Raw genomic sequence first — 14,243 nt, forward strand, 5'->3', positions numbered from 1 at the left:
AAACATCTACATGAACAGCCAGCCAATGCACCCCAAACTGAGAGCTTTCTTTACGCTGACGATCTTGGTCAGCGGAAACTAGGGTGACCAAATCATAAACTTGAAAAAACGGGACACATCCAAGGAGTAGTGGCGCACCTAGAATTTTTGTCGGGGGGGAGAGGGTTGGTTGGGCGTCGATTTTTTTTTTTGTATTGTTTGTGAAAGACATGTTATATTTTCCTACAATTTTTTGGATATTTTTCATATGCCCTCGGGGGTTTAACCCCCAAAGCCCCCCTGGGTGCGCCACTGCCAAGGAGGGTTTGGAGCGATACCCAAACAGGTAGGGGAAATTAAAACATGGTCTTCTAGCTAATTTGGGACCTATAAATCCTTTTCAATTTACATTTGAATGTGTAATTTACGTACGATCAAGACTGCGAAACAGAAAACTATAAAACTCCGCCACAATGGCATGGATCAACAACCCGTCAGAACAAAACAGGGACGAATACAAAATATCGAGAAACAAAGCCAACTCAACAAATAAAAAGAAGAAAAAGAAAAAAAATGACTGGTTTCGCTGGAGGATATTGAAAAAGACAGAGAAAACTATCAAAAGGCAAAGCAGCAAAAAATACGCCCAGCATTAAAACAAGAGGACTAAAAAAGCAAAAAAAAGAAAAACCTTGTTTGAGGACAGACAGATCAGCAAAATATGGGAAGAATATTACGAAAAAATAGTATTAACTGTGAAGGAAATACACTGCGATGAAGAAGTAAGGCCGTACAAGATAACGACGAATAAAAAAATTTCACAGAAGATGAAATAACTGTGGAATAAAATACGGAGGAAGAGAATTACGTAAAGGAATAAACCAGCTAATACAACAAATATGAACAAAACAGACTACGAGCCAATTGGAACGCAGGTATTATAGTAGGTACCGATATATAAAAAAAGAAGATCTAGAGGAGTGCGAGAATTACAGAGCAATAACTTTATTAAACAATACATATTATAACGTTCTAGAAAATTTACGAAACATAAGACTTAAATCATGCACTGAACCAATATTAGGAAAATACCAGAACTGGTTCAGACCGGGGGAGGTCTACGATTAATTCCATACATACATTGGAGCAAATAATTCAACAATCGAGAGAATACAACAGAGAAATGCACCTAATATTCATGGATTTCAAAAGCGCTTTTGATACGACCAATCGGACAAAAATGATGGAGCAGCTAGAGAATGTTGGAATCCCAGAAAAATTAAGACATATGCTAACAGTGAGCTAAAGAACACCAGAGCAAGGATCAGTTTCAACGGAATAACTTCTAAGGTGATTAATGTACACAAAGGCGTGAAACAAGGTGACTCTATATCTCCGACAGTATTTAATCTGATATTAATAATATCAGATATTGACATAATCTGTAATCATGAGGATGACAAACTTGCAAACAAAAACATTATTACAGATCAACTTCAAATAGTAATATATGCAGATGATTCAGTCATTACAGCGAAGACGAAGATAACACGTGCAGTTGGAAAATTACATAAGGAAGCGAAGATAATAATAGGACTAGAGATAAACCAGCTCACAGCAAAATACATGACGATAGGGAAAGATGAGCCAACTCAGAAATAACTAATAACACAGAACCATAAATTTGAAACTGTATCCACCTTTAGCTAATTAGGAATAAAAATAGGGAAAACCGGAAAAGAAAGAACAGAGGAAATAATCCTGAAGGACAGAAAAACATCTACACGGTAGAAATCTGCTGAGAAGCAACACTCTTAGTATAATATGAACCTATATAAAACCTTAATAAGACTTGGTGTTATATATGGGATGGAAACAACGACGATTAACAAGAAAGAGGAAGATAGCCTTCTGAAATTTAAAAGAAAAATAATGAGAACAATACTGGGCCACAATGTAACAAAAGAGGGAGAAATAAGAATGAAAACAAATGCAGAAATTGAAGAAAAATTAAAGAGAGAAAATATAGTCAGATAAAAAAACTCAACCCAACGCAAATACGGGACATTTAGGCGTCCCGAGATACTTTTTCGGGACAAATCCTAAAAACGGGACAATCCCGTTTTTATGGGACGTTTGGTCACCCTAGCGTAAACTGATATCAACCCATTACAAAAAAACTTACTAAAATTAAACCGTGCTTAAATTCAAGTGTGTGCTTTCCATCTAAAACACACATTAAGGCAACTAAACCTGAACTTAGAAGGGACAAGAACACAGATATCGTGCTATATCGCTATATGGCTCGTGCTATATCGCTCACTAACATATAAATACCACTGCCAGAGCACACAACAAAAGATTGCTACGAGAAACAACATTGTCCGGAAACTTTTAGGGGGCAAATGAAGTACCAATACACTGGTTTTAAAGTAATCAGTCGATGCCAGGAATGTTTTGCAGAAAAATATGCCTATCCTAAATGAGTAGATCTAGACACGTTCTAATTTTATGAAAATGAAAAAGGTTCTATGTAGCAAAGATTTAACATAAGCTCTTAAAGTACGCCTAACAAAATGTTACGTATACAGTGTACTATACTATGGAGTGGGATCATGGACGTAAACTCTAGAGACAATGAGACGACTTAACGCCTTTGAAATGTCTTCTTCTTCTTCTTCTTGTAATAGGACTATGTCCTGTTTCTTCTGTTACAGTCTTTGCTGCGATCCGGAGCTCCAACTCTCGTACCATCGTTTTTTGGGTCTTCCTATGGGTCGCTTGGTGTTGGGCTTCTGTGTTTTCGCCCAATGCGCCATACGTTCAGGGTCCATCCGATCTACGTGATCCACGTGGCTCCACATGCGTCGTCGTGTTCTTGTCCATCGTTTCGTATTCTATCTCTGAGTGTGATACCTCTTATGGATCCTAGGGTTTTCATCTCTGTTGTTCTCATTACTTGTTTGGTCTTTGATGTCTCGGCCCTTGTCTCAGCTGCGTATGTCAGTACGGGTCTAACACATGTCTTATAAATGCGGACTTTGCTTTCGGTGCTCATATATTTATTCCGCCAGATTATATCCCTCAGGAAACCCGATATTCTCGCTGCTTTCGTTGCCTGCTGTTTTGATTCTTGCCACAGATGCGTGTCGCTAGATATTTCCACACCTAAGTATCTACAATCCATTACCTGTTCGATTATATATGGTCGTCCACTACTAATTTACATCTAATTGGGTTCCTGGATGTTACCATGGATTGGGTTTTCTCTTTGGATAGTGTCAGGTTATACTTTTCGGCGGTTATTTTGAATTTTTGTAGTAGGCGTTGTAAGTCATCTTCGTGTTCGGCTATTAAGATTGCATCATCTGCGTAGCAAAGTATTCTCATGGTTCGGTTGCCCATTTTGTATCCCTGATTCATTATGTTAACACTACCTATAACTTCATCCATTATTAAATTAAATAGGCATGGACTGAGGCTGTCCCCTTGTCTAATGCCTGCATTGATTTTGATTTCTTCCGTGAGCCCGTGTGTGGTTTTAATTCGTGTTTTGTTGGATCTATTGAGCTCTTTGATTATGTTTCTATACCTCTGACCTATGTTTTTCTTTTCAAGGATAGTGAGCACGTCCTTTGGGCTTGTCGAATTCTATTGATTTCTCAACTAATTGTCGCATTATGAAAATAGCGTCTATTGTAGATCTGTTTGGGCGAAAACCCTGTTGTTCTTCCGATACACCGGCTTTCTTATATTTTTTTGGGATAGAATTTTTGTCAATAGTTTTGATGTAGAATTGAGTAGTGTAATTCCTCGGTAGTTCGTAGGATCTGTCTTTACGCCTTTCTTGTAGATGGGTATTGTTATACTCTCTCTCCATTCCTCTGGTACTGTAATGTTGTTTACAATTTTTTGCAATAATGTTGTTATCTCTTCTATTATTATTGTACCTCCGTATTTAATTAATTCATTTGGTATATTATCCGGACCTGGTGATTTTCTATTTTTTGATCTTTTGATTGCTTCGTTGAAATGTGGACCTATAAAAGAATTATGAGGGTTTCCTGGGTAGCTAGAGATACGAACAATGAAGTACTGAGAAGAATAGGTAAAGAGAAGGAAGTTGAACTTACAATTAAAGAAATAAAGCTACAGTATCTCCGACATGTGATGCGGGGCGAGAAGTATGGCATCCTGCGAATAATAATGCAAGGAAAGATATATGGCAAAATAAGCATCGGAAGAAGATGAATTTCATATCTGAAGAATCTTAGAGAATGGTTTGGATGCAGCTCAAAACAACTATTTAGAGCTACTGCCTCAAAAACTAAAATAGCTATGATAATTGCCAACCTCCGTAGCGGAGATGGCATCTGAAGAAGAGGAAGATGTGGAGTAGATCTAGGCACGCCCAACAATCATCACCGCTTTAAACGAAACATGTAGAATAACTGCTGGCTGTATAAAAGCAACTTACTCTACCTCTACTGTATCAAGCAGCTGGTTTCATATCACGAGAAGACTATAGATTTGTCTCTCAATACGGGGAGAAGCACAGGCAACCAGGCAAAGATTCGATAAAAGACACCAATTTAACGAATAAAATGGGTCGCCAGGAAGTGGCCTAGTGAAATCCAGAGAGATCTCATGGAATGAACCTGGACTGAAGAACACGGCGCACATTCAACCTGTAAAGCAGAACCTCTTCAAATGTCTTATAGACAGAGAACTGAGATAACGACGCACTCATGTGAATATGGGGAAATACAGAATGTGGAACACCTTAGAGTATGTAGCCTTTGTCCATCATATTGCAACCTCGATGAGTTATGGCTTGCAAATACAAAAGCTGCATATATAGCCTAATACTGGATAAAGAAATTTCAGTCGGATCCAGACTCAAAAAATTAAAAGTAAACATTTTTTTATTTAGCTAATGCCTCGACAACTAATGACCATTGGCATAATAGGTACGGTGAATTTTTGCAGTTAGGTACCTAGTGTCATGTGTAGTGTGTGTTGAGTAAGTGTCTTGTTACTTTGCAAAGTCGACGTCATTGTCTTTGCAAAGAGACGCTAATTGTATCCGAGCGTCTGTGGTCCCTCCGGTGAGTACCGATCCCATAAGGACAGAAACTATTCTCATTTATTAATTTATAATAAACGAAAAATTTCTGACCCTGGTGAGATTCGAACTCACGACCATTCGGACCTTTCGATTCAAAGGTAGGAAAAGTAAAATTTTAAAATAGGTACCTGAAACGTGGCAAAAGACGCAGTTTTTATTACAGTCTAAAAAAAGGCAACCGTAACAATGGCCTAAACTATGGAGGTATCTGTTAAATTAAATATTAAATTAAATTTATAATATACATTCCAACGTTGTTAACAATAAGTAAAAAGGTATTCTTCTTCTTTTGAAAGTGTGCCCTCTCCTCAATGGAGGTTGGCTACTACAATTGCAAACTCTAGTCTGTTTCAGCTGTTCTTATTAGCTGTTCAAAGTTAAGCCTTGCCCATTGTCGGATGTTTCATATCCCCGATAGTATATTCCTTCCTAGTGACCTCTTTCCCTCGATATTTCCTTTCACTATTAGTTGTTATTGTGCAAGTTGTTTTCTTAATCAAAAATGAATAACCATTTTCAATTTCGTTGCAAAACGAAAACACAGCCGAACCATATTCTAGTCCAATCAGAGAGTGCCGCAGGCACCCCTACCGGTTTCGAAACTTATTAGTCTCTCATCAGGAGGCACATATGCTGCTCTCCCTGATCCAACCAAAACAAACCCCAGCGTGCAGTCCCGGATTGCAACGAACGAAATGGCATAGATGCCCTAGCGGCAACTGCTAGCAAAAATACTAAGTTTTCACTCTAATGGCATATAAAACAACATAATGCTATTCTACACCCCACCAGAATGAAAACAATGGGAACCTTCTCTGGTTACACCTCCGAGGCTTCTACAATTTGCAAACCATACGGATGCTGAGACTAAGGAAGATGAGGGAATTCTACAATTTACAATTCACGTCCCATCTGCTCAGCGCGGTAAAGTTCCAACGAGAATGGTTCCCTTCATACTCCTCACAGAATAAATGTAAATCAAAAATGAATAACCATTTTCAATTTCGTTGCAAAACGAAAACACAGCCGAACCATATTCTAGTCCAATCAGAGAGTGCCGCAAGCACCCCTACCGGTTTCGAAACTTATTAGTCTCTCATCAGGAGGCACATATGCTGCTCTCCCTGATCCAACCAAAACAAACCCCAGCGTGCAGTCCCGGATTGCAACGAACGAAATGGCGGGGTGTAGAATAGCATTATGTTGTTTTATATGCCATTAGAGTGAAAACTTAGTCTTTTTGCTAGCAGTTGCCGCTAGGGCATCTATGCCATTTCGTTCGTTGCAATCCGGGACTGCACGCTGGGGTTTGTTTTGGTTGGATCAGGGTGAGCAGCATATGTGCCTCCTGATGAGAGACTAATAAGTTTCGAAACCGGTAGGGGTGCTTGCGGCACTCTCTGATTGGACTAGAATATGGTTCGGCTGTGTTTTCGTTTTGCAACGAAATTGAAAATGGTTATTCATTTTTGATTTACATTTACTCTGTGAGAAGTATGAAGGGAACCATTCTCGTTGGAACTTTACCGCGCTGAGCAGATGGGACGTGAATTGTAAATTGTAGAATTCCCTTATCTTCATTAGTCTCAGCATCCGTATGGCTTGCAAATTGTAGAAGCCTCGGAGGTGTAACCAGAGAAGGTTCCCATTGTTTTCATTCTGGTGGGGTGTAGAATAGCATTATGTTGTTTTATATGCCATTAGAGTGAAAACAGTCTTTTTTTTTGTTAAAACTTTCATATCAAATTGCTCATAGACCAATTGGTCCTATCGGTGAGTCGTTGTAGACCCAAGTCAGAATCTGCAATCAACATCGTATCATCGGCATATTTGATGCTGTTGATGTTTACGCCACCTTGACTACATCCTTGGAATCTTACAGTGCCTTTTTAAATAGAAACTCGGAATAAAATTTAAATAGCAGGGGTGACAGAATACATCATTGTCTAACTCCCCTCCATAATACAATACTATTGCAGAAACCGTTATAGAAGAAGAACAATACGGTTTTCGCAAAAGCAGGCCTATTAACGACAAGGTTTTTATAATGAGATAAATTTTAGAAAAATGAAGAGAATTTAACCTAGAAACTCATATTGCATCTATAGATTTTTAAGAATCTTTTCGATGTTAATATGGAAATAGTCAGTGGCGTAGCTGACAGGCCCGCAGGGCCCGCAAGGCCTCCTAACGTCGGGGCCCCTTAAAACCTTCAGGCTTAATACTTCTACTTTCTTTAAATTGAGGACCAAAACATATTTTCCTAATAAGCATCAAAATAGGGAATTTGGAATGAAATAATGAAGCGGATAATCGACATAACTTCTTGGACATGTTGGTAGTTTAGATGAAAGTGAATCCCAAAAAGGTCATTTTTTGTCGGTGGTTCTTTTACTAGCTAAATATGATACCGTTTTAGCTAAATTAGTCGATAAAAACAATTACCTTAGAAAAAAAAACAAATTACTTGAGCCCCCAAATACAAAACGAAGTTATAAATTTGCTAGCTCAAGAAACTGAAAACAAATTGAATAATTAATTAAAAAAAAACGTTTTTATTCAATAATTCTTGATAGCACTCAAGATATTTCGAAACACGATCAGCTTAATTTTATTTTCCGGTAGGTAATTTGCGATGAAAATAATTTATCTTCTAAAGCAGAAGTTGTTGAAAGTTTTTTGGGACTTATTCGCATGTTAGACCAAAGTGCAGAAGGTCTTATAAATGAAATTTTAAAATTTATACAATCAAAGCACCTTTCCATACACAACTGCAGAGGAAAGGGGTATGAAGGGACAAGCGTTATGAGTGGTGTATATTCAGGCATACAAAGGCGTATTAACTGATATTGGAAAACAGCTTCCTATGTTCATTGTGCATCCCATAATCTGAACCTAGTGTTGAATGATTCCGTTGTTGGTGTACAGGAGTTGGTTTCTTTAGGATATAACTAAAAAAATTATGTTTTTTTAGTGCAAGTATTAAAAGATAGGATGTACTATGTACTATTATGACTTTGGATCCATCGCGTTTGCAAACACTTAAAAGGTTACGTGAGACCCGGTGGTCATCCAGACATGATGCTGTTATGGTTTTGCGTCGAGCTTTCCGACGAGTAATGAAATTTTTAACGAAAATTTCATTGCTATCTAAAAAACGATGAAAAATTATAAGTTAAGGAATTATTAGACCATATGAATAATTTTGAATTTGTCGTTAACATTAATATTCAATCTAAAATACTTAACTTTATTAATCTAACATAAACACTTTTGCAATCTGAAACGGCAGAGTTAACGGTAGTCCTTCAACTTTTTGAAAAATCTCATAATAATCTTCTAGAAATGAGAAATTCGTTTTCCGAAACTTTAGCAAACGCAGCAGGAATAGCAGAATAGTGGGGTATTATACCGGAATTTAAAAATAAACGGATAAAACGTATAAAAAAATTTTACGATGAGCTCAGCTGAGATGAAAAAATAACTTTTAACAAAAAAAGTTTTGTAGTTAATGTTTTCAATGTAATTTTAGATATAATATTGCAACAACTTACTAATAAACAAAGGTTTGTCGGATTAAGATACATGTATAATAGGTTTTCATGTCTATTCCCAAAAAATCTATTAACACTAACTAATGAAGACTTATTAAAGAAAGGCCAAATATTGTTATATACACCAATTTTAGTAATTATACTGTTATTAGTTGTCGTTATGTTTATAATACGGGGGACCATAAAAATTGTCGCGGGGGGCCCCGCAATCTTCAGCTACGCCACTGGAAATAGTATCAAGAAAAATGTATAAAATAATATACCTGAACATGTGGAGGAGTCGATAAAGCATAATGGATTGCATCCGCCACATCTTCCGCCTTTAGTAGTTCTTCTCCCACTGAAGCTGCGATCTGCTCGTGATCTACGGGGATATTACTGCGCATGAAAAATTCACTTTCTGTTGCTCCAGGACTAATACTCTGAAATTATTAAAATATAAACTGAATCGTAGTGTTATTTTTTGCCTTAAGTCTTATAAATTATCAATAATTACCTACAGTTGAGTCCAGGGTTCTTTACCCGTGCGTCATCATCAGAGCCGTGCGGTACATCTTTTCAACATTATGCAAGTCTTCGAAATGCCGCCCCCTAAATATTATTGAAACTTAATACTAATACTAGTATTTATTTTTATTAAATGAAATTACACAAAATGAACGAAAACTTTTATTTTAAAAGCAAAACATACTTTAAATTAAATGAAATAATATGTATTAACATTAAATAACATTTATAAAAATTACAATTTTATCCTTTTGATTTTAAGTTTGGCAAACTCGTCAATCAGATTGGTGTAGTTTAAACTAGCAGCTAGTGAGGACTCTATTGAAATAAGTTCTAATTTTTTTAGTTTTGTTTGTCTTATGGAGCTTCGTAAATATATTTTAATCATTTTTAATTTGGAAAAACTTCTTTCCCCAAGCTACCGAGAGAGAGACTGTTAGTAAAATTCTTAGAGTCGGTACTTTCTGCACCTCGTATGACAAAATTCCTCTAACCGGGTTTTAATCGGAACAGATAATGCCGGCCCTTAGTGATATGTACAACTATATTTGGGTATAAAGAAATTAGGTTATTTTGGCACAAATAGTTAAAAACCTCTAATAGGTCTGGATCCCGCGTATGAAAAAAAAGTTTATTAATAGCAAGATGAAAATTTGTTAATAGCTTAAAGTGTCTAGTCGGACAAACTTTGATATATGGGAACACTGGAACAGGGGAAGTTTTAATTGTGGAACAGGTTAAAAATTTGGAACGTCATACTACGAAAACAGCACATGTATTTTGTCCGACAGAACAGACTTAAGCTCTCCGAACAGAGATTAAACTCTCATGCAAAAATCAGACTGCTATTTATCACCAAATGGGCGTTTTAATGAGTGGAACATGTAGAATATGTCAAATGACAGGAATTATGACCGGTGATAAATAGCAGTCTGATTTTTGCATGAGATTTTAATCTGTGTTCGGAGAGTTTAAGTATATTCTGTCGGACAAAATAAATGTGCCGTTTTCGTGGTCTGGCCGTTCCAAATTTTTAACTTGTTCCACAATTAAAACTGCCCATGTTCCAGTGCTCCCATATATCAAAGTTTATTCGACTACACACCCTTAAGATATTAACAAATTTTCAGCTTGCTATTAATCAACTTTTTTTTCATACGCGGGATCCAGACCTATAAAGGTTTCATGGAGTATGGTATCATTTGGGATAAATCATGCAATAAATCTTCTAGAAAGTCATTTGCCTCTATATCCGATTCTTTTTCTATGAAAAGTATTGAATGAATATTTTCTAGTATTTTATCATCTTTTCCTTTTCTTATATTTCCCTTAATTTAAAAATGTCATATATAAAAATTTAAAATTTTTATTATGAGTTTCTCAAAGCGAAAATCGATCAATCAAAGAATTAAAGGCAGTGTTTAAAATATAGATAAAAAATTTACTTTAAATTTATCTTTCTCGGTTGAGAGCTAATCCACAGATCAAATTGACGCATTTTTCTCTTGCCTCAATATTCGTTTTCATAAGGAAATTCGCAACTTATTTGCAAGATTTTCTGCAATTTCATTATCAGTAATTTTCATTTGGTCATAGCCAAATTGTCAGTAAATTTTCATTTTTTCCATAGTTTCTGACATTTTTACACAATCTGACAAATTTATAGTTACATGTTGCAATATCTTCGAGACTGAATTAATATAAAATAAAATAGCATGCCAAAGAACTACACCGCATATAAATTTATAATTTTTAATATTTTTTACTAATCCTCGTGCTTTGACTTTAGTTTCTGAATAATTATTGTTGACGTCTTCTATTATTTCGAATAAGGCATTATGTATTTCACAAAACTGGAATCTTAGAGGTTTCAATGCATCTATTCGACTTAACCAGTACTCAACGGTTTTAGTATTAGTTGTGAAACATTTTTTTTTTCAGAACTTGCCAACACTTTGTAAAACCAGAAAAAAGTTTACAGTTCTTGTATGTTACAAACAAAAGTTTGTTGTTTCTGTAGAAGAAGACGCTGCGTCATTTATGACTAAGATGGCATGCGCAGGGCACGTAAAACGCCCTCGGATATTTTTCAAATATTCTGTTTTGCACACCTTTTCTTATTCCTTTCATATTAACCCCGTTATCATAACCTTGTCCTCTGAGCCGTTTTAAATCAAGAACTATTTTTTCCAAATTTGTCAAAATAAGTTCTGTTAAACCTTCACCAGTTAAATATTTTTAGCTGACACTTGGTCCTATATATACTTTTAATTATTGAATGGCTCAATTTGTATTTTGATTTTACTGATTATGCCGCCCTCTTCTGATGCCACCTGATGCGGCTGCCTCACCGCATCATAGCACCGCACGGCCCTGGTCATCATTTAAATCATACGAAATAAGTCGAAAATTTACTAAACGTCACAGCAAGTGACAGGAAGTGGCTACCGCTCCGATCACGGGTTGTATTATAAATTTGACGTTATCAAATAAATAGAATGTAAAATATAAGTTTTGCTTTAAAATTTAGGTTCAGAATTACAGCTACATGACATGTAGCTTAATAAATTCTCTTAATATCATTAGTGATTAATAAATAAATAAACAATTTAAAAAAAGTTCAATAACGTATTTTCTTTTCGCCATTTTATTCACTTTGGCGGAAACATAAACACATCCATCCCTTAACTGTGTGCATGAGATTAACTTTGTATGTTGTAAAAATTAATTGCAAAATAATACACGTGCCATAAAATTTCAAACTTCAATATGAAATTAGTTGGGAAAACAACCGTTTGTGTAATATAAAAAAACTTCAAAATGCAAAAATTCAACAGACTGACAGACACAAAAGTAAACAAACCAGAAATGTCACAAATTGTACTTAAAATCTGAACATATCCCCAATCGTCTTTTTTATACCTACCTCTTTTCAATGTACTGATTGTAGAGCTTTCATAAAAATAAAATGTGTTTTTACTTAATAACAGGCGGTAGCTGGTTTGTAATTAGTTTCATGCGTGGAAGAGAATGATGTTAGATAAAAAGTATGTGTTTTATCTCGCCAGGTATTAATGACGCACGGGTAAAGAATCGTGGACTCAAGTGTATACATATACAGGCTGTTAGTAAATAAGTATGACAAACTTTAAGGGGTATTTCTATATGAAAAATAATGAGAGTGTGCTCTATAAACATATATTATGTCCCCAAATGCTTCGTTACCGAGATACGGGGTGGTAAAATTTTTCTTACAAACTGACGATTTATTTATTGCTCTAAAACGGATTGAGGTATCTCAGTGCAGGTAGTACTCCACTGAGATAATATTTCAAATTAAAAATCATTTTTGAATTCCTTGTTTAATTTGTGACAAAGAATCTGTCTTTCCTTTTGTTTGATACGACGCTTCGTTTTCATGCAAAAAATAAAATATCTTAACGCTTACAAAATATTCGACGAAGTTTCTAAATTAATGTGTAGAAACTTATTTCGAATACTTTGTAAGCCTAAGGTTCAAAACAGACGAACCACGGTCCACACTGCAGCGCTACGCTGTGCATCCACAAAAGTAGTTTCCGATGATTGGCCGTGGGTTCTTATGTGGAGTGCACGTTCCACCCCAGACGAGCAACTGTGGCCAGCCACAGTCGCTTGTTTGGGGTGGAATGTCCATCTTTCCCTCGTTCTTTCCTTTCACTATAAGTTGAGCATATTGGTACTTATTATTTCTCAGTATGTGGCCTAGGTATAATATTTTTCTAACTTTCACTGTGTTGAAAAGGTCTCTTTCCTTGTCTATTCTATCCACCACTTCTTTGTTTGAGGTTTGCGATGCCCATAAAATTTTGAGGATTATCCAGTAGATCCACATTTCAAAGACCTCCCATTTACTTACGGTTGATGTTTTGATGGCCCATGTCTCAATTGCATAGAGAAGATTCGACCAGACGTAGTATTTTTATAAAAGTAGTCGAATTTCGAGTTTTATTCGAGAATCACAATGCAGTTTTTGATTTTTCCGAAAAATTTTCTGGCATGTGCTCTTTTCGGTCTTATTTCTAGATCAGGATTTAGGCTGCTATCAATCCAACATCTCAGATACTTAAGTCAATTGACCTGTTCTAAGATGTGCCCATTTCTTGTGCAACGTTGAGGTACGTTTTGGTTTTTTCGAATTGACCGATTGATTGATTGTAAATGATCACAAGTTAGCCTTGTCGATGGGTCAGAGATGCATCAAGTCAAACTAGTTTGATTTTACTCAACAAACTTGACTTGACTTGAAAACCAAACTTATTTTGTAAAAAAGTTTGGCTTGACTTGATTTCAATATCTTCAGGTTTGACTTGAAATCAAACTTCTTCAAACAGTTTGAAGTTTGAATATCATATTGCGTTCATTTACGTTCGTTGTGAAGTGTGTGCTCCGTGCGATAATGTCTCAGTGGCGGATCTACGGGGGGGGGGATAGAGGAAATCTCCCCCCCCCCCCAACAAGGCCAATTTTTTTTATTTTCAATTAGAAATGTACTAGCTGATATAATACTTAAACTACAGACAGACAAATAATTGGATAATTAAGAAAACTTGCATGGATAATTAAGACAAATAAATATGCATATAGGTTAATATATTCAAAATTTAAATCCAAACATAACATTTGTAGACTATACCTGAAAAAAAAATTAAATTATAGACATAAAACCAATAACCCTATTATTATTACTCAATTATTTTTAAATCTTTTCTTTTTATATAATCATCAGGGGTAGGCAGTATTACAGTACATGAAATATATGATTATTAAGAGGTAAATTTTTTAAGCATAACCGGCATAACATAATCTTGAATTTAAAAAAAATACTTCTGTATTATTGTACATTTTCGAGCGAACGGACAGCTTGACACCATATGTCGTTTTCGACCTGGCCCTCAGATAAAAGAAATAGCACAAAAACTCTCATCTATCTCAACTATCAGTTGACAAATCCAAGTTTATGTTTTATTGTTAACGAGAATTCTGACTAACAAGTGCTTGATTGCTGTTCCAAAGTCAACGAGAATTCTGACTAA

The 14,243-nt window shown here is 35.8% G+C and overlaps 1 protein-coding gene across 2 annotated transcripts in view; it reads right to left on the reverse strand.

The window, feature by feature from the left end:
• LOC114334271 (farnesol dehydrogenase) overlaps nt 1-14,243 on the reverse strand; it is an 83,194-nt gene that overhangs the window by 21,128 nt on the left and 47,823 nt on the right. For both annotated transcript variants that reach the window (XM_050646020.1, XM_028284313.2), the window contains exon 4: nt 8,925-9,083. In XM_050646020.1, the coding sequence (XP_050501977.1) occupies nt 8,925-9,083 (159 nt within the window). The remainder of the gene's footprint in view (nt 1-8,924; nt 9,084-14,243) is intronic.

Source organism: Diabrotica virgifera, chromosome 3, assembly GCF_917563875.1.
Source record: "Diabrotica virgifera virgifera chromosome 3, PGI_DIABVI_V3a".
NCBI classification, from domain to species: Eukaryota; Metazoa; Arthropoda; class Insecta; order Coleoptera; family Chrysomelidae; genus Diabrotica; species Diabrotica virgifera.